Source organism: Gigantopelta aegis, chromosome 4 (assembly GCF_016097555.1).
Source record: "Gigantopelta aegis isolate Gae_Host chromosome 4, Gae_host_genome, whole genome shotgun sequence".
NCBI lineage: Eukaryota > Metazoa > Mollusca > Gastropoda > Neomphalida > Peltospiridae > Gigantopelta > Gigantopelta aegis.
Window position 1 is genome coordinate 20,073,489 of NC_054702.1, and position 26,707 is coordinate 20,100,195.

The 26,707-nt window shown below is 37.3% G+C and overlaps 1 protein-coding gene across 1 annotated transcript in view; it reads right to left on the minus strand.

Moving 5' to 3' along the window:
* LOC121369657 (midasin-like) overlaps window positions 1-26,707 on the minus strand; it is a 171,032-nt gene that overhangs the window by 43,333 nt on the left and 100,992 nt on the right. The window contains exon 62 of the mRNA XM_041494702.1: window positions 7,398-7,649. Within this exon, the coding sequence (XP_041350636.1) occupies window positions 7,398-7,649 (252 nt within the window). The remainder of the gene's footprint in view (window positions 1-7,397; window positions 7,650-26,707) is intronic.

Genomic DNA, 26,707 nt, shown 5'->3' on the forward strand with positions numbered 1-26,707 from the left:
AACTCAAGGAACACCTATTCACAGATAATAATTAAGTGTTAAGTGTCTGAGAGTTTGAAGCGACATTGGTGTCACAAAATCATGGAACAGGCTCACAGATAGTTGGCCTAATTTGCTACTGACTGTTGAAGCATATAGCTTTAATTCTATTGTCAGGTGTGTGTGCTGGAAATTGTACAAGGGTGGAGATCTGGACTACGGCACTACACATTCAACATAGCCATGAAGAAAAAATGAAACGACAATATTTCAGAGGCTGTATGTAAGAGAAAAATTAGCCGTATAAATTCGGCACTACACTTTCAATGCTTTGAACATTTTTTAATTCTGTACACAAAGTTTGATACTGGATCAATTTGGAAGTGAATGGAATTTGTCCTTCTTTGTATTTGATCAGGCTAGAGAGGAACTGGAGACCTATTCACACGGAAAAGCTGACATGCAGTTATCATGAAATACTAGAAGCACACTTTTGCTCATTTTCTCTGTATATTAACAAAGGATTGTTAAGTGCAATTAAGACAACAGCCCCAGTGGCATTGTGGGTAACTTAGGGCATCTAGGAAAAGCTGAAAGACTTGGACAACAACATTATCACACTCTCATTATATAAAGAAAGGATTATATATATATATATATAAGTGCATTTAAGTTGCCAGCATCAATGGCAAAATGGGTAAAAAAAATCCTGGAATACCAAAACAGTACCACTAGACATTTTCTCTGTATATTCACCAAGGATTGTTAAGTGAATTTAAGACGATGGATGATAAAAAGTGGAGTCAGAAGGACATATATTCTGAACATCTGATGATACAGAATTGTTTGTAGTCTCTGGAAATCAAGGTTTTAGATTTTAGAAAAGCAAACAAAGTTTATGATGAAAAAACAGGTATTGATTTTGTTGATCAAGGACATTCCACAGACTATTAAATTCTTTCATCACAATCAAGACAGACCATATATACATGTAAGCTGTGACATTTTACAAAATTTTCTTTAACAAATGTGTCATATGCATGTGATAGACTCAGGCTTCCTTGCATTTTGTATCGTTCTAGTCTATTTATGAGACAGCTCGATACCGTAAAGAACTGTTAATTTCAAGCTTTTAGTTATAAATTTGTACATGGTAGCATGGCTCACATGAGCAGGCAAACTGAGCCAAACTTCCTTTTGACCAACTTGACTTCACCGTTCCAGTCACCGTAAGGCAGTGTTCGAGATTAACGGTATCTCGATATTCTGGGGATACCAGAATTTAATTTTGGATACCAGACTTCAAGAACCCAGTATCCCACCGGGATGCCATATAATACTAAATTCTCAGGTGAGATACCAGATTGTGAAATGTTTGTATCCAACTGGGATACTGGCCAAAAAATTTAATCTCGAACACTGGTAAGGTGAAATCAGTACTGCCTTTTAAAAATAGTGACTACAATCACAGATGAATGGTGAAGAACTCAAGGAACACCTATTCACAGATAATAATTAAGTGTTAAGTGTCTGAGAGTTTGAAGCGACATTGGTGCCACAAAATCATGCAACAGGCTCACAGATAGGTGGTTTAGCTCAGACAACACCCGTGTCTGGCACCAATAGTTGGCCTAATTTGCTACTGACTGTTGAAGCATATAACTTTAATTCTATTGTCAGGTGTGTATGCTGGAAATTGTACAAGGGTGGAGATCTGGACTACGGCACTACACATTCAACATAGCCATGAAGAAAAAATGAAACGACAATATTTCAGAGGCTGTATGTAAGAGAAAAATGAGTCGTATAAATTCGGCACTACATTTTCAATGCTTTGAACATTTTTTAATTCTGTACACAAAGTTTGATACTGGATCAATTTGGAAGTGAATGGAATTTGTCCTTCTTTGTATTTGATCAGGCTAGAGAGGAACTGGAGACCTATTCACATGGAAAAGCTGACATGCAGTTATCATGAAATACTAGAAGCACACTTTTGCTCATTTTCTCTGTATATTAACAAAGGATTGTTAAGTGCAATTAAGACAACAGCCCCAGTGGCATTGTGGGTAACTTAGAGCATCTAGGAAAAGCTGAAAGACTTGGACAACAACATTATCACACTCTCATTATATAAAGAAAGGATTATATATATATATATAAGTGCAGTTAAGATGCCAGCATCAATGGCAAAATGGGTAAAAAAACCATCCTGGAATACCAAAACAGTACCACTAGACATTTTCTCTGTATATTCACCAAGGATTGTTAAGTGAATTTAAGACGATGGATGATAAAAAGTGGAGTCAGAAGGACATATATTCTGAACATCTGATGATACAGAATTGTTTGTAGTCTCTGGAAATCAAGGTTTTAGATTTTAGAAAAGCAAACAAAGTTTATGATGAAAAAACAGGTACTGATGTTGTTGATCAAGGACATTCCACAGACTATTAAATTCTTTCATCACAATCAAGACAGACCATATACATGTAAGCTTTTTAGATCTTATAACATTTTACAAAACAAAATTGTAAAAGATAGCGGTTATCATATTTTAACCATGCTGAGTTGTTTCTGGGTGTGAAAACAGCTAACAAATGTGACAGCAGACCTGACAGCAAAAAAAAAAAAAAAAAAAAAAAATGGAGGGGAGAAAAGTCCTAACAAAACACACCAACCAGAAAGAAATGTTTAACAACACCTTAGCACATAAAAGACTGGCTGTTTGTGTCCAGTATATCATTATATTATATTATTATATATTATATATTATTATATTATATCCTTAATTTGTTTGCAATACTATATATTCTTTAATTAATTAAAATGTCAATCTTGTTGGGACATACTGATTGTATTATGATTTTTAACCTTTTTTTGTGATCAAAAATAAACAAACCAAAAGGTGGCAATAAGTTCATTCATACTATTAACATGATTAATGAAATAAAATTTAATTAAAATGTATTGTGGAGCATAGTTTAGCAGCAAAGCAAAAACCAATCTGGTTTATGTGCTTCACAGTAAACCAAATGCTATTTTGGGAACCAATAAAATAGTTCGTGAACATTAGTGAAACGTCTGCTGAAATGAACATCTATGGATTCAACAGTCATTGACACTCATATCAGTTAGTTTATGGCATGCAAGACATTTAATTTTACACAGTTCTTGTTATATTCCTATATGGCTGAACTGGTCAACACAGTTCTTGATGTGTGTTTTTTCAGTGGCCTCACATGAGGTCGAGTGCCAGTTCTCCTGCATTAAGAGAATCATGGAAGACTGATTCTTGAACCTAGGATCGGAAACCATAGATATTCTCTATGAATATGCAAAGAAGGCCCAGATCCAGCCAAACTAGACCTCAAGATAAGTCTGACCAAATGGAATACCAAGAGCATTGCTGAGTGTGGACTAAGATCTTAGGGCTGGAAACCATAGAAACCCTGCTATGAATATGCACAGAAGGTCCAGATCCAGTCAAATTCAACCCATAGAGATATATGATCAGATAAAATGCCAAGAGAGTTGCTAGGCATAGACTAGGACTGACATCTAAACTGGGGCTGTTAACTGTAGAAACCCTGTATGAATATGTGCAGATTATACCCAGATCCAGATAAATGCAATCTAAAAAGAAGTCTGGCCAGATGAAACGTCAACAGTGTTGCTAAGAGTAGACCAGGACTTACATCTGATCCTAGGGCTAGAAACCAGAAACACTGCTATGAATATGTGCAGATGATACCCAGATTCAAATAAATTCAACCTAAAGAGAAGTCTGGCCAGATGAAACGTCAACAGTGTTGCTAAGAGTAGACCAGGACTTACATCTGATCCTAGGGCTAGAAACCAGAAACACTGCTATGAATATGTGCAGATGATACCCAGATCCAGATAAATTCAACCTAAAGAGAATCTGGCCAGATGGAATGCCAAGAAAGTTGCTGAGAGTAGACTATGACAAGTGTTATGCTAGTTCCAGATTTTAAAGGATTCAAATAATGAAATCCAGATTTAATAGATTGTCTGGACAGATGAACAACTGAATATTGCGTGGAAGGTTTCATTGTTAATGGTGAGAGTGATGGAGTTAATACGGCATAGTGGAAGCCTACAGAACAGGAGGGTATCAGTGAATACGCATGGAAGGGCTTATTGAAGTACAATTTTCACGTTTTATGTACCCAAACTCTCACAGTGAAAGACAAATTTTCAATAGGTTGTAGATCATCTAAAAACATGTAGCTGGAGGTTGTCAGTGAATATTCACTGAAGATGTTATTCAAGTATAATGTGTTTGCTTCATGTACCCATACTCTTGAAGTGAAAAACAAATCTTCACAAGGCTGAAAATCATCTAAAAACATGTAGCTGGAGGTTGTCAGTGAATATTCACTGAAGATGTTATTCAAGTATAATTTGTTTGCTTCATGTACCCATACCCTTGAAGTGAAAAACAAATCTTCACAAGGCTGAAAATCATCTAAAAACATGTAGCTGGAGGTTGTCAGTGAATATTCACTGAAGATGTTATTCAAGTATAATTTGTTTGCTTCATGTACCCATACTCTTGAAGTGAAAAACAAATCTTCACAAGGCTGAAAATCATCTAAAAACATGTAGCTGGAGGTTGTCAGTGAATATTCACTGAAGATGTTATTCAAGTATAATTTGTTTGCTTCATGTACCCATACCCTTGAAGTGAAAAACAAATCTTCACAAGGCTGAAAATCATCTAAAAACATGTAGCTGGAGGTTGTCAGTGAATATTCACTGAAGATCTTATTCAAGTATAATTTGTTTGCTTCATGTACCCATACCCTTGAAGTGAAAAACAAATCTTCACAAGGCTGAAAATCATCTAAAAACATGTAGCTGGAGGTTGTCAGTGAATATTCACTGAAGATGTTATTCAAGTATAATTTGTTTGCTTCATGTACCCATACCCTTGAAGTGAAAAACAAATCTTCACAAGGCTGAAAATCATCTAAAAACATGTAGCTGGAGGTTGTCAGTGAATATTCACTGAAGATGTTATTCAAGTATAATTTGTTTGCTTCATGTACCCATACTCTTGAAGTGAAAAACAAATCTTCACAAGGCTGAAAATCATCTAAAAACATGTAGCTGGAGGTTGTCAGTGAATATTCACTGAAGATGTTATTCAAGTATAATTTGTTTGCTTCATGTACCCATACCCTTGAAGTGAAAAACAAATCTTCACAAGGCTGAAAATCATCTAAAAACATGTAGCTGGAGGTTGTCAGTGAATATTCACTGAAGATCTTATTCAAGTATAATTTGTTTGCTTCATGTACCCATACCCTTGAAGTGAAAAACAAATCTTCACAAGGCTGAAAATCATCTAAAAACATGTAGCTGGAGGTTGTCAGTGAATATTCACTGAAGATGTTATTCAAGTATAATTTGTTTGCTTCATGTACCCATACTCTTGAAGTGAAAAACAAATCTTCACAAGGCTGAAAATCATCTAAAAACATGTAGCTGGAGGTTGTCAGTGAATATTCACTGAAGATCTTATTCAAGTATAATTTGTTTGCTTCATGTACCCATACCCTTGAAGTGAAAAACAAATCTTCACAAGGCTGAAAATCATCTAAAAACATGTAGCTGGAGGTTGTCAGTGAATATTCACTGAAGATCTTATTCAAGTATAATTTGTTTGCTTCATGTACCCATACCCTTGAAGTGAAAAACAAATCTTCACAAGGCTGAAAATCATCTAAAAACATGTAGCTGGAGGTTGTCAGTGAATATTCACTGAAGATGTTATTCAAGTATAATTTGTTTGCTTCATGTACCCATACTCTTGAAGTGAAAAACAAATCTTCACAAGGCTGAAAATCATCTAAAAACATGTAGCTGGAGGTTGTCAGTGAATATTCACTGAAGATGTTATTCAAGTATAATTTGTTTGCTTCATGTACCCATACCCTTGAAGTGAAAAACAAATCTTCACAAGGCTGAAAATCATCTAAAAACATGTAGCTGGAGGTTGTCAGTGAATATTCACTGAAGATCTTATTCAAGTATAATTTGTTTGCTTCATGTACCCATACCCTTGAAGTGAAAAACAAATCTTCACAAGGCTGAAAATCATCTAAAAACATGTAGCTGGAGGTTGTCAGTGAATATTCACTGAAGATGTTATTCAAGTATAATTTGTTTGCTTCATGTACCCATACTCTTGAAGTGAAAAACAAATCTTCACAAGGCTGAAAATCATCTAAAAACATGTAGCTGGAGGTTGTCAGTGAATATTCACTGAAGATGTTATTCAAGTATAATTTGTTTGCTTCATGTACCCATACCCTTGAAGTGAAAAACAAATCTTCACAAGGCTGAAAATCATCTAAAAACATGTAGCTGGAGGTTGTCAGTGAATATTCACTGAAGATCTTATTCAAGTATAATTTGTTTGCTTCATGTACCCATACCCTTGAAGTGAAAAACAAATCTTCACAAGGCTGAAAATCATCTAAAAACATGTAGCTGGAGGTTGTCAGTGAATATTCACTGAAGATGTTATTCAAGTATAATTTGTTTGCTTCATGTACCCATACTCTTGAAGTGAAAAACAAATCTTCACAAGGCTGAAAATCATCTAAAAACATGTAGCTGGAGGTTGTCAGTGAATATTCACTGAAGATGTTATTCAAGTATAATTTGTTTGCTTCATGTACCCATACCCTTGAAGTGAAAAACAAATCTTCACAAGGCTGAAAATCATCTAAAAACATGTAGCTGGAGGTTGTCAGTGAATATTCACTGAAGATCTTATTCAAGTATAATTTGTTTGCTTCATGTACCCATACCCTTGAAGTGAAAAACAAATCTTCACAAGGCTGAAAATCATCTAAAAACATGTAACTGTGATATTTGCCTGTAGCAAATTGAAAAAGAAGTTGAAAAAAATGAAATTTGTTTTATTTAACGACGCCACTAGAGCACACTGATTTTTTATCTTATCATCGGCTATTGGACGTCAAACATATGGTCATTCTGACACTGTTTTTTAGAGGAAACCCACTGTCACGACATAGGCTACTCTTTTACGACAGGTAGCAAGGGATCTTTTATTTGCGCTTCCCACAGGCAGGATAGCACAAACCATGGCCTTTGTTGAACCAGTTATGGATCACTGGTGCAAGTGGTTTACACCTACGCAGTGAGCCTTGCAGAGCACTCACTCAGGATTTGGAGTCTGTATCTAGATTAAAAATCCCATGCCTCGACTGGGATCTGAACCCAGTACCTACCAGCCTGTAGACCGATGGCCTAACCATGACACCACTGAAGAAATATAAATGACTGTGAAATGTAGAAAAAAGTACATGTCTGGACCTGAAAAAAGTAATGATTTGACAAAAAAAAGAAAGAAAAAGAACCTGTGATTTTTCCAACAGCAACTCCAGGCCAGTGAGAAAACGCATGACTGGACTAGTGACTGAAAATGACATAATTCGCTTGACAATCAGTTGTAGTTGTTTTAACGTTGGGTGATCAGGCCACTCGCTTTGTAACTCGCTGACTCGGACACAAAACCGATCTAGAACCGGCCGGCACTGGACGACTTCAGAAATATTTGGGTCACGATAAACATCATAATATTCTGTTGGTATTTTGCGGAGAGGATCATCCTGAAAGTAAAAGAATGATAAAGTCAGTTTTAATAAGAATAAACATTTAATAATGGAAACAGAAACTTATTTACTTGTTAATTTGAAGCACGTAAATTCTAATGAACAAGTAAAACAAATATGGTTCATAAGACAGTGTATTTATTATATATATATATATATACATATACACACACAGACACACATACATATATAAAAACAAATGATAAAAAAACATAATAACAGTTTTGTCTCTTTATACATTATTAGGGTATCTATGGAATAAATGAAAAATAACCAATCACAAGCAGCCACATAGGAATATAACAAGAATTCTGTAAAATTAAATATCTTGCATGCCATAAACTAACTGATATGAGTACCAATAACTGTTCAATCCATAGATGTTCATTTCAATGTATGTATTTAAAAAAACAAACAAAAAAAACCCCAAAACCCCTCTGAATAAGATTAAACTAAAAATAAAATAAACCCCCCATAATAATTTAATAAATTTCCTATTTTTTAAACATACAATACATGTTATATATAATTTTAAAAAACCTCTGAAAAAGATTAAACAAAAAAAAAAAAATATATTTTTGTCAATTTAATAATTTCCTATTTTTTAAACATACATTGTGATGAACATTTATAGATTTATAAACCAAATTGTATTGATCTAGGACTTACAGTTTGCAAAAAATGGGAGCTAAGTGCAAAATTTAAAAACTGAGCTATGTGCAAATTGTTTAATATTGAGCTAAATGTAAATGTTGAAAATAAAATGTCTATATCTAACCTTTTCATTTATAAAGGGGACACAAAAAGCATGTAACCATTAGCAATCTTTCAACATTTCCACCACTTCAGGAGCCTATTTCACAAAACATTGTAAGTTTACGTCTGCAAATAGCAGTTATACCGGTCATTCATTTACACGTGTCTGCCATCTATTTCATGCAGAAAATTACATCATTACAGAAGACAGAGCATTTTAAGGACAAAAGAAAATGAAATATGTGTACTTCAAGCTATATTTCTTGTACTATATAAGAAGAAGATTTAGTTGCAGATTTACGTTTACGTGAAAAACTAGGCTTACGATGTGTTGTGAAATTAGGTCCTGGTCTGATATTGTCTTGATATGACCAACAAGTCTGTCGCCATTTATTTTGGTAAACTAGTATTGCTAAACTACAACAGTGAATGATTCTAACATGACCTGAATATGTGGCTGCATTTAAATGATATCAAAGAATTTCGTGAAACAAAACAAAGCGTAACTTTTTATTAACAAACAAGACTGCCAAGCTTTTAATAACATGCTTTCACAGATATTTCCTCTGGGAGTTTTGCTTTTACAATTATCGTATCACAATGTGTAGTTCTCTCATCTGTAATCTATTACCAATCTGGAAACAAACCATCTTTCAACAGTTCTATTTTTAATATGAAAATGACATTAAACAACAATAAAGGATGATTATCTTCTCATATTTACACAAAGTAATTCAGTTCAAAACGTGCATTCTTGTACGGCAGTATTGTGGAGTAATCAATGGTCATACAAATCAATAGCCACATAGCTCATATTTGTTTCTAAAGCTCGCCAGAATGTGTGATCCAGACACGTCACATTTATCAACAAGTGAAGAAATAACATTTCCTGGTCCATAAGACAAAACATCATTTTACAATTTGCATAATTTGTGTGTGAAACCCATGACAACAGAGATAGTATACACAAGAAAAAAATGTTTAGCATTGCCTGCACATTTGATTTATAAAAAAAGAGAAGAAGAAGAAAAAAAGAATGCTGACAACATGAGCTGCAATAAGAATCAATACTGACAATGAAAAAAACATTTAAAAAAATGACAGGTTTTGAGATTTTAATAATAATTAATGGGCCCACTGAGCTATTTCTCGTACCAGCCAGTGCTCCATGGCTGGTGTAAGAAAGGCCATGGTATGTACTATCCGTGGAATAGTATATATAAAATATCCTTAACCCCTACCTGATAGTTTGAAGTGTTATCATGTCACTAGGAAGTGTTATCATGTCACTAGGAAATGAGTTGTGCACATGATGGATGTTTGCTAACGTTTCAGGAAGATCGTTTTCACATTTTTCAAACATCCATTTACAGCAATAATTGTTGAACTGTATAAATAAATATAATATTTACACTTCCTATAACATCAAATTACCTCTTATTTTTCAATTCTCCATTATTCGCTCCCATTTGGAACTAGCCAACATTTTGAATTAAACATTTTGAAACAAAAAAACAAGTAGCTTCTTGCAAAGAATGTTTACATTGGAACAGTGTCCGACATCACAGTCACTAGCAGCCAGTGATGTAGATCTTCTTCAGGTCATACATAAACTTGACTTGACACATACATTTTCATAGAAAAAGGTACAAAAATTGTAATGTTGTGACACAACAGAAATATAATCAAAGTATTTTATTTAAAATTTGAAAACGCCTAACTTTTAGGCCTGCTATGCCATTCCCAAGATGCTTTCGGGCACTTGCTATTGTCCGACTTCCGGTAGTAGTTTCTACAGGATAAAACTAAGTTTTTATACCGCTTTTGACTGAAACATATTACTAAGCTATAACTTGAAAGGGGTTGCATGATTAAAAAAATAACAGGTTACTACGTTTTGATATCGTGGTTATTTGGCTCGGTTCGATTATGGTGTAACAGTCTCACTGAAGCTCACCTGTTACACTGTTATATAAACCTCGCCAAATAACCATGATATCAAAACATAGCAACCTAATATTCTGTATTTAAAATGTGTTTAATGCATAGTTAAATAAAAAAAATCTTTTTTTGCTTTCGTCTGACCAATAAACTCACTTTCAGGTCCTCCAAGCATCCATTGGATAGCCACTGTCATTTTAGAATAAGGCGTGTTGTGCTGCAAATGGTGAATGTCATATTAACAAAATCTGGATCTAATTTTACAGCTATAATGTTACGCGTAGGTTGTCCTAACTGAGGAAGATCCCTGTCAGCATGATCATCCTTGTGTTCACATCAATCTGTTAATTACTGTGTGTTGTCCTAACTGAGGAAGATCCCTGTCAGCATGATCATCCTTGTGCTCACATCAATCTGCTAATTACTGTGTGTTGTCCTAACTGAGGAAGATCCCTGGCAGCATGATCATCCTTGTGCTCACATCAATCTGCTAATTACTGTGTGTTGTCCTAACTGAGGAAGATCCCTGGCAGCATGATCATCCTTATGTTCACATCAATCTGCTAATTACTGTGGGTTGTCCTAACTGAGGAAGATCCCTGACAGCATGATCACCCTTGTGTTCACATCAATCTGCTAATTACTGTGGGTTGTCCTAACTGAGGAAGATCCCTGACAGCATGATCACCCTTGTGTTCACATCAATCTGCTAATTACTGTTACTGTGGGTTGTCCTAACTGAGGAAGATCCCTGGCAGCATGATCATCCTTGTGCTCACATCAATCTGCTAATTACTGTGTGTTGTCCTAACTGAGGAAGATCCCTGGCAGCATGATCATCCTTATGTTCACATCAATCTGCTAATTACTGTGGGTTGTCCTAACTGAGGAAGATCCCTGACAGCATGATCACCCTTGTGTTCATATCAATCTGCTAATTACTGTGGGTTGTCCTAACTGAGGAAGATCCCTGACAGCATGATCACCCTTGTGTTCACATCAATCTGCTAATTACTGTGTGTCGTCCTAACTGAGGAAGATCCCTGGCAGCATGATCACCCTTGTGTTCACATCAATCTGCTAATTACTGTGTGTCGTCCTAACTGAGGAAGATCCCTGACAGCATGATCACCCTTGTGTTCACATCAATCTGCTAATTACTGTGTGTTGTCCTAACTGAGGAAGATCCCTGACAGCATGATCACCCTTGTGTTCACATCAATCTGCTAATTACTGTGTGTTGTCCTAACTGAGGAAGATCCCTGACAGCATGATCACCCTTGTGTTCAGATCAATCTGCTAATTACTGTGTGTTGTCCTAACTGAGGAAGATCCCTGACAGCATGATCACCCTTGTGTTCACATCAATCTGCTAATTACTGTGTGTTGTCCTAACTGAGGAAGATCCCTGACAGCATGATCACCCTTGTGTTCACATCAATCTGCTAATTACTGTGGGTTGTCCTAACTGAGGAAGATCCCTGGCAGCATGATCACCCTTGTGCTCACATCAATCTGCTAATTACTGTGGGTTGTCCTAACTGAGGAAGATCCCTGACAGCATGATCACCCTTGTGTTCACATCAATCTGCTAATTACTGTTTAATGGTAGCCATGTCAACACAACATTCAGTAACTTTGAAGGACATCCATGTACTGTACCAGTCAAATGAATACCAATTACTTGCTACTTATGCACCTTTGATATCCTTTTTCATCATATCAGAATTGTTTGAACAGGCCATAGGATTTCAAATTTCGTGGGAAACACTTTTTCATTTCTGTGCCTTGTGATCATGGGAACCCATCAGAAACTGTTTATTTCTCGTTGAATAGTTGTACTCGATATAATAGTCATGGGAAATAAAATTTTGGTTCCTTGACTTTACCGACCTGCTACCGGAAACGACCGTTTCCGTGAAATCAAAAGGACTATTTTAACACTGCATGATAACTATCGGTACATTAACTACTCAATCTGTGTTCATATACTGCATTTTGGAATAAACATAAGATGCATGCTACACGTGCATGTTGTGGTGCACTGTTACATCAATGACAATCATCAACTGTCACATACTTTCAGTCAAACATTAAACAGCTGTCATACTCATCATGACGATCACAATTATCACTAACGATGACATATTGGATCTTATTATCTGAGGGTGTGATTAACTTTTTTCATTGTATGTATTTAGAGAATAGCCACTAATACAGCCACATACAGGTACAATATATTCACTGTCACTTACGAATGTCTACATCCTTTTAATGGCACAACAAATATGGCCATATATAACAATACAGATTAGATTATTATATTTGTACTATGCATGAATTACTCTTTACATTCACATACAAAGGAATAATTGGTTACAATCCAGCATTCTGTTATTCAGGAGACCGTGACTGGATATTTTCTAGCCATCACAGAAGTACCTGGACCTTAAATCCAATATACCATTATTCAGAATTCAGTGGTTGTCAAACATACAATAACTGTGACTGGATATGTCAGATGTCTATTTTCTAGCCATCACAGAAGTACCTGGACCTTAAATCCAATATACCATTATTCAGAATTCAGTGGTTGTCAAACATACAATAACTGTGACTGGATATGTCAGATGTCTATTTTCTAGCCATCACAGAAGTACCTGGACCTTAAATCCAATATACCATTATTCAGAATTCAGTGGTTGTCAAACATACAATAACTGTGACACAGTCTGGAAAAGTCTGTCTGTGTCTTTTCATTTCTGCCCATGTGAGAACTACCTGAATCTTAAATGGATAACGGCTCATAAGCAGTGTTTCGTATTTCAATCTGGACCTACTGTAAGTAAACAGTCAAATTTCTCCACAATGACAACTCAAGGAAAGCTAGAGCATAATCTTCACTAATAGATAGCCATTATAGACCTACTGAAGGAAAACACATATGTTTGTTCAATGAAGAATATGGAAGTACTAGTGCAATTTACATCCCATTTAAAATTCAGTGGTTCATACACTTTGTACTTTGTTATCACATAATTATTACAGGCGAACAGACTAGAAATTCTCTATAAAATTAAAACCAGAATAAATTTTTCTACTGGAATATTCAAATGGGGATGTGATACATAAAAAAATATAATAATCATAAACAATCAGAGCAAATAAAGAGTACTTTGTGAATTTTATTTTATAGAAAAAGAAGAAGAAATAGAAAGTCATATTTCTGCTATACAATCTATGAAGATGCCAATTTGTGTGTGAGGACGAAAAATAAAAAAAGAAGAAGAAGAAGAAAAGGTCAAGACTTTGAGATTGTTGTTACTGGATCACAAGGCATGGATAAGTTAATAAAACATCTCTGCATACTTTTCTTCCTAATAATGTTCACCGAATGTTCCGAATCCAAAAGTGTAACACAACTTTACTCTGACCTGTTTTCCACATACAACCCATTGGTGAGGCCAGTTCTGCATGCATCTACCAAAGTGAATATCACCTTTGGATTTATATTATTCAAAGTTCTTGACCTTGATCAACAGCAAGAGACATTTGCATTTCGTGGTACATTTAAAATGAGCTGGAAAGACGAATTACTTATGTGGAATCCACAAGAGTACCAGAACACAGAACAAATAATGGTGTCTGCAGACAAAATCTGGAAACCAGACTTGTTACTGCAGGAAGTCATTGAAGATACAAGCAAGTCTGGTAGTGAGCTGAAGGTCATCATTCAGAACAATGGACAAATTGAATGGTCGGCACCAGGAAAGCGAGTGGTAGGGTGCAAAGCCGATGTTACAACCTTTCCATTTGACTCCCAGAGTGTGTGAGATTGTAGTCAGACAATGGACTGAAACATTAAAAGAGGTAAACCTGACATCAGATCCTGGCAGTATTCTAGCTACGGCCTTCACTGACAATGGAGCTTGGCAATTCATCAGCTTTTCAGTCCAAGAAACTGTAAGAGATTCACGCATAAAGATAATTACCTATTCCTTGCATTTCCAGAGGCTGCGAGTCTATTACATCCTTAACATAATCCTACCACCGATAATCCTCTCCTTTCTGAGCCTGTCTGTTTTCCAGCTTCCTCCAAAGTCTGGTGAGAAGTTAACCCTTTCTCTGTCGATTCTGTTGTCCTACTCGGTGATGCTTGGAACCATCAACAGCTCTCTGCCCAAAGTGTCGAGCACGGTGTGCATCTTCAGCGTCTATCTCCTCATCATGTTCTTCCTCAAGGCCATGACCGTGGTCAGCTCGGTCCTAGTGCTTCAGGTGGAACACAACCAGGACATGCACAACAGCTCAATTCTCTCAGTACTGGCCTTGTGGAAGCCTCATCAGACCCACGCTCAACCAAGTCAGCAGAAGGCTTCAGGGAAGAAGACTCTTGAAACTGTGCCCATCAGGAAAACAATCTTGGCTCTCGACAGGATGCTGTTTTGGATGTTCAGTGTTCTCACCATTTTTGGCCACTGCTGCAGTCTTCATAGCAATGAGTATTCTCTAACATTCTAATTTTTGCATTTAGCAATTGTATTGCTGCTAAAGTTAAACATTAAATTATAGTAATCAGAATGCTGGACTAAAAATAATAAGTTCAAAGGGTGTGCATAACATTTTTTATTGAGTATTTTTAAAGAGTTACCTCAAATACAGCCATGTACAGTATGTCTAATATCACTTATGAACAGTCATATCCTGTCAATGGAAGAACAATTACAGTAGTCAAACCGGCCTCAGTAGTGTCATGGTTAAGCCACCAGACATAAGGCTGGTAGGTACAGGGCTCGCAGCCCGGTACCAGCTCCTACCCAGAGTGAGTTTTAATGACTCAATGGGTAGATTTAAGGCCACTACATCCTCTTCTCTGTCACTAACCACTACCAATTAACAACTAACCCAGTGTCTTGGACAGACAGCCCAGATAGCTGAGGTGTGTGCCCAGGACAGTGTGCTTGAACCTTAATGGGATGTAAGCATGAAAATAAGTTGAAATGAAAATGAATGAATACAGTAGTGACTTGATGGACTTCATTATTTCCAAGGTGCTTAACTATTTTACGTGTGTATATTTAAGGAGTTACCTTAAATACCTGTAGCCAGATTCAATAATTATATGCTGCCAGTATTAGACTAGACTATTATACTATGCATGAATTACTCTTTTCATACATATACAAATGAACGACTGGTTACAATACAGCATAAAGTTATTCAGAAGTCAGCGAGAGTCAAACATAATAATAACTGTGACAGGTATGTCAGATGTCTGTTTGTCCATCCATAACAGAAGTACCTGAGTGTTAAATGGGTAAGGGCTCACAAGGAGTGTTTCTTTCATAATTCAGTCTGGATCTACTGTTAGTAAGCAGTCGAATTTCTCTGTAATGACAACCTAAGAAAACCTACAGCATAATCTTCACTAACAGATAGCCATTATAGGCCTACTGGAGGAAAACACATACATTAGTATTCGACATACTAGTGCACTTTACAGCAGGAGAGTGATGTATAAATAAAGAACACAGCCCTCTTCGCCGACGACTGCGCCATTTTGGCGCACAGGCAGAGTAACTAAACAAAACTATTTAGCCTCATACAGAACGACATGAATAAACTCAATAACTGGCCCAGGACTGGGGCATAAAACTATCAGAAACCAAAAACAGTCTGCATGCTATTCCATAAGGTCAACTCATCCGATAACCACCAAATAACCTCAAATAACAACCAATCCCAAGGGTCAAAACCTTTAAAAATTCCTGGGAGTAACATTCGACTCAAACTAACCTTAGCGACCATATAAATAACCTAATCAAAACAGTCTAAAAACACTCTAAACTTACTACGGGCAATCTCAGGTACCAGTTGGGGTGCGCAAACGGAAGCAATGCTTTTGGTCTACAAAGCATGTATCCTCTCCAGGATAGACTACGGAGCCCAAGCCTACAGCTGCCCCGACCCCAAACTGCTACAAAAACTAGATATCATACAAAACCAAGCCTTACGAACAAATAGCCAAAGTCCCACGTAACACCAGCGGCCAAAGCCTCGAGGTAGAATTTAACATCATGCCACTTAAATATCGCCGCAACCTACAACATCTAAAATACCACCTAAAAATCCACTCGCTTAAATTAGACCATCCAGTTCAAGAACTTACCCCCTATAATTGCTAAACCAGGGCTAGAATTTAATAAAATAATAAAAAACTTAACGACTCATTCGCCACCAGGGCCAGTAAACTTGAAATAGAAGTCGGAATTGATAACACACCAGTAGCTCTATATAATATTAATCAACCTATGGAATGCCACACTCCATACCTAATTAAAAAAAGCCACAGACGAAACACCGTTTCCCGCCATTTAAAAAAAGTCCTGTTGGAAGCAGCAGCCAATGAAAAAACTACCCAGAACAACATCCACGTCTACACAGATGGATAAAAAAAACCCCGGACAATGGCAGGGTTGGGCTTCGCAGTAGTGGAAGAAAAGATATCTAAACACGCTAAACTCGTTAAATACGCCAGGCTGTCAGGACAAACTTATCAGTCTAACACAGCAGAACTGACAGCCATCTACGAAGCACTAATCTGGATTAAAAGTAAACAATACCCTAAAAGCGTCATTTTCTCTGATAGCCTTAGCTCAATCCAATCTCTACAAACTAACAAATCTACTAGGCCTGACATCTTAGCAGCCATCCACAAAGTACTTAACGAGCTAAACAAACTTAAAATTAACAGTAGTCTTCGAATGGGTCCCAGCCCACGTAGGAATAACTGGGTACGAAGTAGCCGACTATGGAGCAAAAAACAGCACTAGCAAGTACCAGCACAATTACCACACTACCCTTAGGAATAACAGAGCTCATGTCAAAAGCAAAAAAACACTACGTAAACCAATGGCAAGCTAGCTGGGACCTAACTAAAAACACATGGCACTATAACATCAAGCCTCTAGTTAACTCTATAAGACCTAAACACAAAAAACACGTATGTGGATAAGCTAATCACTAAACTACGCCTAGGACAATCGTCAAAACTAAACAGCTGCTCCTTTACTAAATTAAACCCAGAATGTGATTGTGGCACCCGGGAGAGATATGAAAACAGTATCTCCTGGATTGCACGCTACATACCACCCAGAGACAACTAATGTTAAAATCAATCATCGATGGTAACCATAATAAACATATAACGCCTAACTTTCTACTAAACCCGGATAAAAATGCTAAAGCATAAAACTTTCAAAGCAGTTTATCGGTTCGTCCAGTCCACCAAACCAGAGTTATAAATAAATAAAATAATCTTCAAAACTAACCACCTGTACACCCCTACACAAGAGTTGTAATTAAAAAAAAAAAAAAAAAAAACTTCTTCAGTATAGATTAATGTACATATTATATTATCAAATTATTAGTAGGTTTGACAATCAGCCCGGCCCTCCAAACCAAAACATTAAACTAAACTGTTAACTAAACTATACATAAAGAATGTTCAAAACCACCCGCTTGTAAGCCCTTATGTACGAGCTGCTACCACTTAGAACTCGGAAACGATGCACTCTACTATAAGTGGCCAAAGGTGGGGATGTAGCGAACTTCCGAATATACTAATATCAATATAACAGGTTACTAACTATTCTTCAAAAACAACTTGGTAAAATCATGCATACCATTCCGTATGTGACCACAGTAACACAGCTGAACAAGAAAGTAACCAGCCATCCCAAACCTATGTACCAATCAGGGTAGGACCACTAATTATCAACTTCTCTCTTTTCAGCCGCCCATGGGTCCAAGCCAGCCAGCCACAAAACCTACCTATATATATAACGCACATTTATGTATTTGCACCATGCACTTAGTAATGAATAACACTAGCAGACGCGGTAAGTCACCTAGGGCACTGAAAGACAACCAGAGAACAGAATATAGAAGACCGGCCAAGTAAGATCAATATAGTTAATGGCGCTAGCCCACAAACAAAGTAATATACAGTTACCAATAGATAGCGATAATCACTTGAAATTGCGGGGGAGGGAAACCAAATCAAAACAAAAACCACTATTACCTAGCACGCCAGAAAAGGACGACTGTGATGTATGTGACTATTCATTACTAACCAACTAACTCTCTCTTCTCTCTCTCTTTCATTGTATGTTAAATAATATGCTAGGCACTAGGCTTTTTTAACCAATACACACACTACAAGGGCGTGCCCTTCAAATTAGATAACCAGAATAGACTAATCCCCCCCCCCAGCCACTGTGTTAACCAACCTACACAGAGGCATGGGGGGGAAGGGTGGTCATGATGACCGTTGGATACACTAGAATAGGGACGTAAGACAATAGGTACAACCTAAACACCAAACTAGGACTACACACAGACAGCATGCTCACCACAAACAGCACACAGGATGCATTGACTAATGATAACAATGCATCCGCCCAACACTAAATGGCCAGCACGTGCTCAAATAAGGAACCGGACAAAAGAAACCAGTTCCGAGTACACAATTGCAAACACCCGGGGAAGGCCGAACAAAAGAATATCGGCCGCCCCCACCCCAATAAACCAAAATACTCGCTGCTGGAATGTACTTGGTGTCACTGAGGAGCAAATTGAAGACCAAATCAACACCTGCGCTTCGACCACCCCGGAACAAATTGCCTTGCCTACCAGTGTCTACACAATTGCACGAGTCTCCTCTGGGCTGTCATGCCACGACCTGAATAGGTCAGGTCCTTCTAAGGACCCCATGGACAGCCTAGGGAGACAACCAGCATCATGAAGGTCTATAAATAACGAGCTACTCTCGAACCACTAACGAGTTACACTCGAATTCCAAAACCTATACTAGCTCATTTTTTTACCTTTCGACCGACCGTTCAAAATTGCGCCAAATCACTCAACAAAACTGCGCACCTTTTCTCTTTGGTAAATCGCTCCACTCAAAATTCCATAGCACCCCAAAAACCCATCCGCCTGCTACCGATTCAATCGGACTGCTGGTGCTCCCTTGCACCTGCCAGTGCAGACGGTCCCTTCTCCTTCCCCCCCCCCCCACCTTTCCTGTCTTGGACAGAGAGGCCGGCCAAGGCCGGCACCTGTGCCCACGACAGGCGTGCGCTACAACAGCTTGCTCTGAACGTGCACGTAAAACCCTTTGACCTTGACCTTGACCTTGACATTTGCTTGCATTAAAAATTCTGTGGTTTGTACACTTTTTACTTAGGTATCAAATAATTATTACAGAAGAACCAACTACAAATTATCCAACATGAGAACCAGAATCTATAGTTTCTACAGGAATATTAAATTGTGGATGTGATACCTGTACCTATTTTAAAATAGAAGGTGAAGTGAACTTAAAAAATCTCTGAAGATATCAACTGGTGTGCGACGACAATAAAAGATCAAGATTTTTGTTTCTGGATCACAAGGCATGGATAAGTTAATAAAACATCTCTGCATACTTTTCTTCCTAATAATGTTGATCGAATGTTCCGAATCCAAAAGTGTATCACAACTTTACTCCGACCTGTTTTCCACATACAACCCATTGGTGAGACCAGTTCTGCATGCATTTACCAAAGTGAATGTCACCTTCAGACTGAGATTATTCAAAGTTCTCGACATTGATCAACACCAAGAGACATTTGTATTCCGTGGTGCATTTAAAATGAGCTGGAAAGATGAATTACTTATGTGGAACCCACAAGAGTACCAGAACACAGAACAAATAACAGTGACTGCAGACAAAATCTGGAAACCAGACTTGTTGGTGCAGGAAGTCATTGAAGATACAAGCAAGCCTGACAATGAGCTAAAAGTCATCATTCAGAACAATGGACAAGTTGAATGGTCGGCACCAGGAAAGCGAGTGGTAGGGTGCAAAGCCGATGTTACAACCTTTCCATTTGACTCCCAGAGGTATGAGATTGGGGTCAGACTATGGAAGGACACAGTAAATGAAGTAAACCTGACAACAGTTCCTGGCAGTATTCTAGCTAAAGCCTACACTGACAATGGAGCTTGGCAATTCCTCGACTATTCACTCGAAGAAACTGTAACAGATCCACGTATAAAGATAATTATCTACTCCTTACATTTCCAAAGGCTGCGAGTCTATTACATCCTTAACATAATCCTACCACCGATAATCCTCTCCTTTCTGAGCCTGACTGTTTTCCAGTTTCCACCAAAGTCTGGTGAGAAGTTAACCCTTTCTCTGTCGATTCTGTTGTCCTACTCGGTGATGCTTGGAACCATCAACAGCTCTCTGCCCAAAGTGTCGAGCACGGTGTGCATCTTCAGCGTCTATCTCCTCATCATGTTCTTCCTCAAGGCCATGACCGTGGTCAGCTCGGTCCTAGTGCTGCAGGTGGAACACAACCAGGACATGCACAACAGCTCATTTCTCTCAGTACTGGCTTTGTGGAAGCCTCATCAGACCCACGATCCACCATCCCAGCAGAAGAATTCAGGGGAGAAGATTCACCAGACCCAAGATCCACCCAGTCAGCAAGATGGTCCTCTTGAGAAGACTCGGGAGAATGTGTCCATCAGGAAAGCAATCTTGGCCCTGGACAAGATGCTGTTTTGGATGTTCAGTGTTCTCACTGTGCTAGCCACTGCTGCAGTCTTCATAGCAATGAGTGTTCTCTAACATTTCAACAAATTAATTTTGCAAGTGATGAAGTTAACACAAGAAATCTACAGAATTAAAGACCTTGTTACCATAAAAAATTTTGGTGTACTGTGATGAACGTCTATGGATGCAATTACAAAGTAAGTTTTCAATGACTTACATGTATAGTCAACTTATAATTTGTGAGAAACTGATCCAAATGTGTAATTTTAATGCAAAAGTTGACACTGTGGCCACAGGTGCTCAATGACTTAATAATGTGAAAATGTTTATCATAATCAAAATGTTTAACAAAAAAAAAAAAAAATAAGATCAAACATTACTAAGTGTTATATTTTTGTCTCAATTTTTTTTTTTTTTATCATAGAAGTATCTTTATTGTTATTTCAACTGCAAAACATGATTTTGTTTATCACATACATACAAAGGAGGTTGCTATCACATTAGGTTGAATCTACGAAGCCTGTTTTTTGACTTAAAGGCATGTACAACATGTACATGTTTTTACAATGATTAAACATCTGCATTTAAGAAAAGTAGGCTTCGTACATTTTGTCCATTGTTTTAAAAAATGGATCAGCCATATGCTAGGACAAAAACTAATATTTTTTTAATTGTTACTTTTTTGTTACAGTGTCATATAACTGTAATATGTGTATATGGAATGCTTTTGGTATAACTTCTTATTAACGGTCAGACAATGACAACAGTGCAACAAAAGTGCAAACTGTCAATGGAAACTGTAGGATTAAATCTGACAGAAGATGTGGTGTTTTCCTCGGAAAGGACTTGTGAACTGTTGTGTTGTGAACATGGCTGAGTAGTGGAACAATCAAACCTGCACTAGCAGCCACCTGTGTTAAGAGGCCACATTCATATTCTTCCAAATCATCTAATATAGAATAATCTAACATGTATTAAGCAGCCTCTGTTTTAAAGGGCCAAATTTTAATATTTCCTTTGATGGCTGTTTAATGCAGGTTTGACTTTATTTGTATACACATATCACATATTGTTCTGAACTTTGTGCTGTGATGTTGTGAACTGAACTGAGTAGTGGTATGGTCAAACCTGCTCTAGCAGCCACTTGTATTAAGCAGCCATTTGTGTTAAGAGGCCACATTTTTATTATCACAAATCATCTAATATAGATAGTATAATCTGACCTGCATTAAGCAGCCTCTGTCTTAAAAGGCCAAATTTTAATACTCTCTTTGATGGCTGTTTAACACAGGTTTGACTGTATTTGTATACAAGTATCACATGTTGTTCTGAACTTTGTACTGTATAAAATGGATAAAATGTAGATACCTCAAATACAATACCTACTAAAACAGACCTACATTATTATTTTTTTCTTTACCAAAGTTTTGACATCATGACATATAAACTACAGTTGATATTTTCCATATTAAAAAACACTTGTGATGAATCCTCTATATCCAGTGTATGATAAAACACATACCCACTCTCATAGCCTTTTTTGCAAAAACAATTTATAAAAATAAGTTTTTTAACAAATAATCATCAATTTGTATAGAGTAAAGCTCATTTCTAATATAGCCAAGGCATGCAGTTTCATCAGAAGCCATTAATAATGCAGTATGCAATGACAAAAGGGGGGATTGCCTGCACTGGCAGGTGCAAGGGAGCACCGGCAGTCCGACCGGGGTCAGTAACAAGCAGAGGGTGGTTTGGTGCTATAGAATTTTGAGTCCCGAAGGATGAAAACCAAAGAGAAATGGTATGCATTTTTGAGAAGGAAATTAGGCGCAGTTTTTGAATGGTCCAACGAAACAGTAAAGAGGGGAGCTACGTATAGTTTTGGAATTTAGTAAGCCGAGAGTAGCTCATTCACTGTGATTACAGGTTTCCTCTTTCATACTCTCTAAAAAGTGGTGCAGCAACCATGTGTTTAGACACTAAATAGCTGTACTAATATCCTAACATGACCATGGTTAGTATATAGAGGATACTCCCCGAGTGTCTTGTGATATCATAATTTATCAGAACAAGTTGATTTTTATACTTTTATCAATGAGTGCTGATAAATTATGATATCACAAGACACGAGGGGTATTCTTTTTATCATCCATTATCATTCTTTTCATTTGCAACAGTTGTAAATGTCAGTAATGTGTGTTGAATGTCCCTATATTTGGCAGCGGTAGACTCATTAACTAGCAGAATGGAAGTGGCATTGATGTCACTAATGATAGGTTTAGCGCTGAAACAAACACAGTGACGTAACAAAATCATGTCTTTTGATTAAAATTTGACCAATCAAGATTATAAGAAGCGACATCTCCTGCGGAGAATATCGCAAGTTATAGTGCCAGCGATATCAAAAGCCTTTAATGGATGATAAATATGCCTATAAGATATCACAAACTGGCAAATCAAGGGAAGAAAAACTAAACTGTGTAGATGATTTATTTCACGGGACTGTTTGATGTAATGGCTAAATGCTCATTGGGGGGGGGGGGGGGGGGGGGGGAGAGGAGGAGAGAGAGAGAGGATGTTTCATGACATGCATTACAGAATGTTATAGAGGGGGGGGGGGGGGGGGGGGTGTTTGTCAAAAATTACATTGATGTTTTCAAAACAGTTGTCTCGTTTTTATTTATAATATAAAAATTGTAGCCACTCACTGCTAATGATATGTTCAACAGATGATATTCAATCTAGGGTTTATCAAATGAACCAAACAAACATAAAATACAAACATTAAATCCAATAATATCAGTTAAATTACATCATAACGACAGGAAAGTGGGGTTGGTGGACGGTTGGTTTTGGCAACTGTTACGTCATTTTATAGGGAAGAGCGGTTTTATCAATACAAAATGTTACATGGGGATGACAGGTGTATTAAAAAAAAAGCCAAATTGTTGAATGGTCCCTAAATAAAATACAATTAAAATTACAGCTTTAATGTTGATTGTAGTAAAATACCATCAGTGAAATTACCACTGGTGGTGCTAGCTAAAAAAAAAACAATCCATCAATTTGTAAAGGTTTGCCGATATCTGACCAACTAGCAATGCCACGACATCAAATATTTAAATAATTATGACCATTTATTTTCTTCCTTTACAATGTTTAAACAAAACATCTCACTTGAGAAATGAAACTGAGTTAATGCATATCAATAAATAATAAATTGACAAAGAACTCCGGACATCAATCAGTATTATTTGTATGTGAAGACCAGAACAACAAAGTTAATATTTAACGAGTTCCCTCAAATGGATATAGAGCCAGAGCTTAACTATGCCTTAATCATGTCCTTCACACCATGTACACAAACAAATCAATGGCTGTTTAGTTTCATTTCACGCACAGCATTATTCAAAAGCTAACAACTGACAAACATAACTTAACTGTTATTTAAAATTTGGAGGTCTGATATCACGACAGAGAGAACTTTCAGTGGATAGGGGTGAACATGGCTTCATAATTCTGCTGCATTGTAAGATATTTAGAGTTTTGATATCTGATATCATGACAGAGAGAACTTTCAGTGGATAGGGGTGAACATGGCTTCATAATTCTGCTGCATTGTAAGATATTTAGAGTTTTGATATCTGATATCATGACAGAGAGAACTTACAGTGGATAAGGGTGAACATGGCTTCATAATTCTGCTGCATTGTAAGAGATTCACACATGGTCAAACATCTATAATGACAAACCCAAGAAAACCAACAGGATAATCTTCACTAGTAGATGGTCATTATACTGAAGGAAAATTCAGTCAAGTATCTGTGTAGTGAACAATATTAGAAATGCTCTTTACAGAAGGACAGTGATGTATAAATACAAATTGTAGATGAGATTTACTTGCAACTGAAAATTCAGTGGTTTGAAATCTTTTTGTTTCCTTGATAGCAAATAATTATTAGAGAAGGGCTAATTAGACGGATTCCAACACAAAACCACAATCTAGTTTACCGGAATCACAGACATCCTCTAAAGATAACAATCTGTGTCATAAAAAAGAAAACCATCAGGGCTATAGAACCTTCTGTGACTGGAACATAAAGCCATGGATAAGTCAGGAAAACATCTTCTAATACTTTTCTTTCTAATAAAATGTGCTGAAAGATCTGAATCCAAAAGTGTAACACAACTTTATTCTGACCTATTTTCCACATACAATCCACTGGTGAGACCAGTGCTGAATGCTTCTACCAAGGTGAATGTGACCTTCAAGATGACCGTATACACACTTGTGGACATTGATCAACAACAGGAGTCATTTGCATTCCGTGGTGCATTTACAATGAGATGGAAAGATGAATTTCTGACATGGAACCCAGAGGAGTACCAGGACACTGAACAAATCACTGTGACCGCTGACAAAATCTGGAAACCTGACTTGTTGTTACAGGCTGTCGTTGAAGATTCAACCAAGTCTGATAGTGAGCTGAAGGTGATCATTCAGAACAATGGACAAATTGAATGGTCAGCATTGGGAAAACGAGTGGTAGGGTGCAAGGCTGACATTAGAACCTTTCCCTTCGACTCTCAGGTATGTCACATTACAATCAGACAACTGACAGAAACATTGAAAGAGGTCATCCTGACATCAGAACCTGGCAGTATTCTACCCAAGGAGTTCATTGACAATGGAGCTTGGCGATACCTCAGATATTCCGTCCATGAATCTGTAAGTGATTCACAGATACAGATAATTAGCTATTCTCTGCATTTCCAAAGGCTGCGAGTCTATTACATCCTTAACATAATCCTACCACCGATAATCCTCTCCTTTCTGAGCCTGTCTGTTTTCCAGCTTCCTCCAAAGTCTGGCGAGAAGTTAACCCTTTCTCTGTCGATTCTGTTGTCCTACTCGGTGATGCTTGGAACCATCAACAGCTCTCTGCCCAAAGTGTCGAGCACGGTGTGCATCTTCAGTGTCTATCTCCTCATCATGTTCTTCCTCAAGGCCATGACTGTGGTCAGCTCGGTCCTAGTGCTGCAGGTGGAACACAACCAGGACATGCACAACAGCTCAATTCTCTCAGTACTGGCCTTGTGCAAGTCTAACCGGACGCATGACACAGGAATTCAGCAGAAGGATTCAGTGAAGAAGATTCACCAGACCCACGATCCACCCAGTCAGCAAGATGGTCCTCTTGAGAAGACTCTGGAGAATGTGTCCATCAGGAAAGCAATCTTGGCCCTGGACAGGATGCTGTTTTGGATGTTCAGTGTTCTCACCGTGTCAGCCACTGCTACAGTCTTCATAGCAATGAGTGTTCTCTAACATTTTAATGAATGGATGTTTCATTTACAAAAGTTAATACTTTCACACATTGGATAACTTTGAAAATCAAACATGGCTGTAGGTTAGATTTTGACTTTTCTTTATCTTTATTTCAACCACAAAAGAGGCTATTGTTTTATTGTGTGCCATAGAATACTGACACAATATGTTCAAGGATGTATCAACCATAAGCTTGGTTAAAAGATATGCTTTGTTATAAGTTGGAAATATACCCAAAACCTTTTTGATTGTCATTTTATACAGATAGATGTTGTTGTTTTTGTTTGGGGTAATCTTTTGTGGTAGCAGTTGATTTGTTTCTCACTACCTAGAGGAAGTGTCAAAATACCTTTATATTAAGTCACGAAAAACCAAGAATGTAAAATGAGCTGCATTGTCATTAAAAATTCCTTTCCTTTC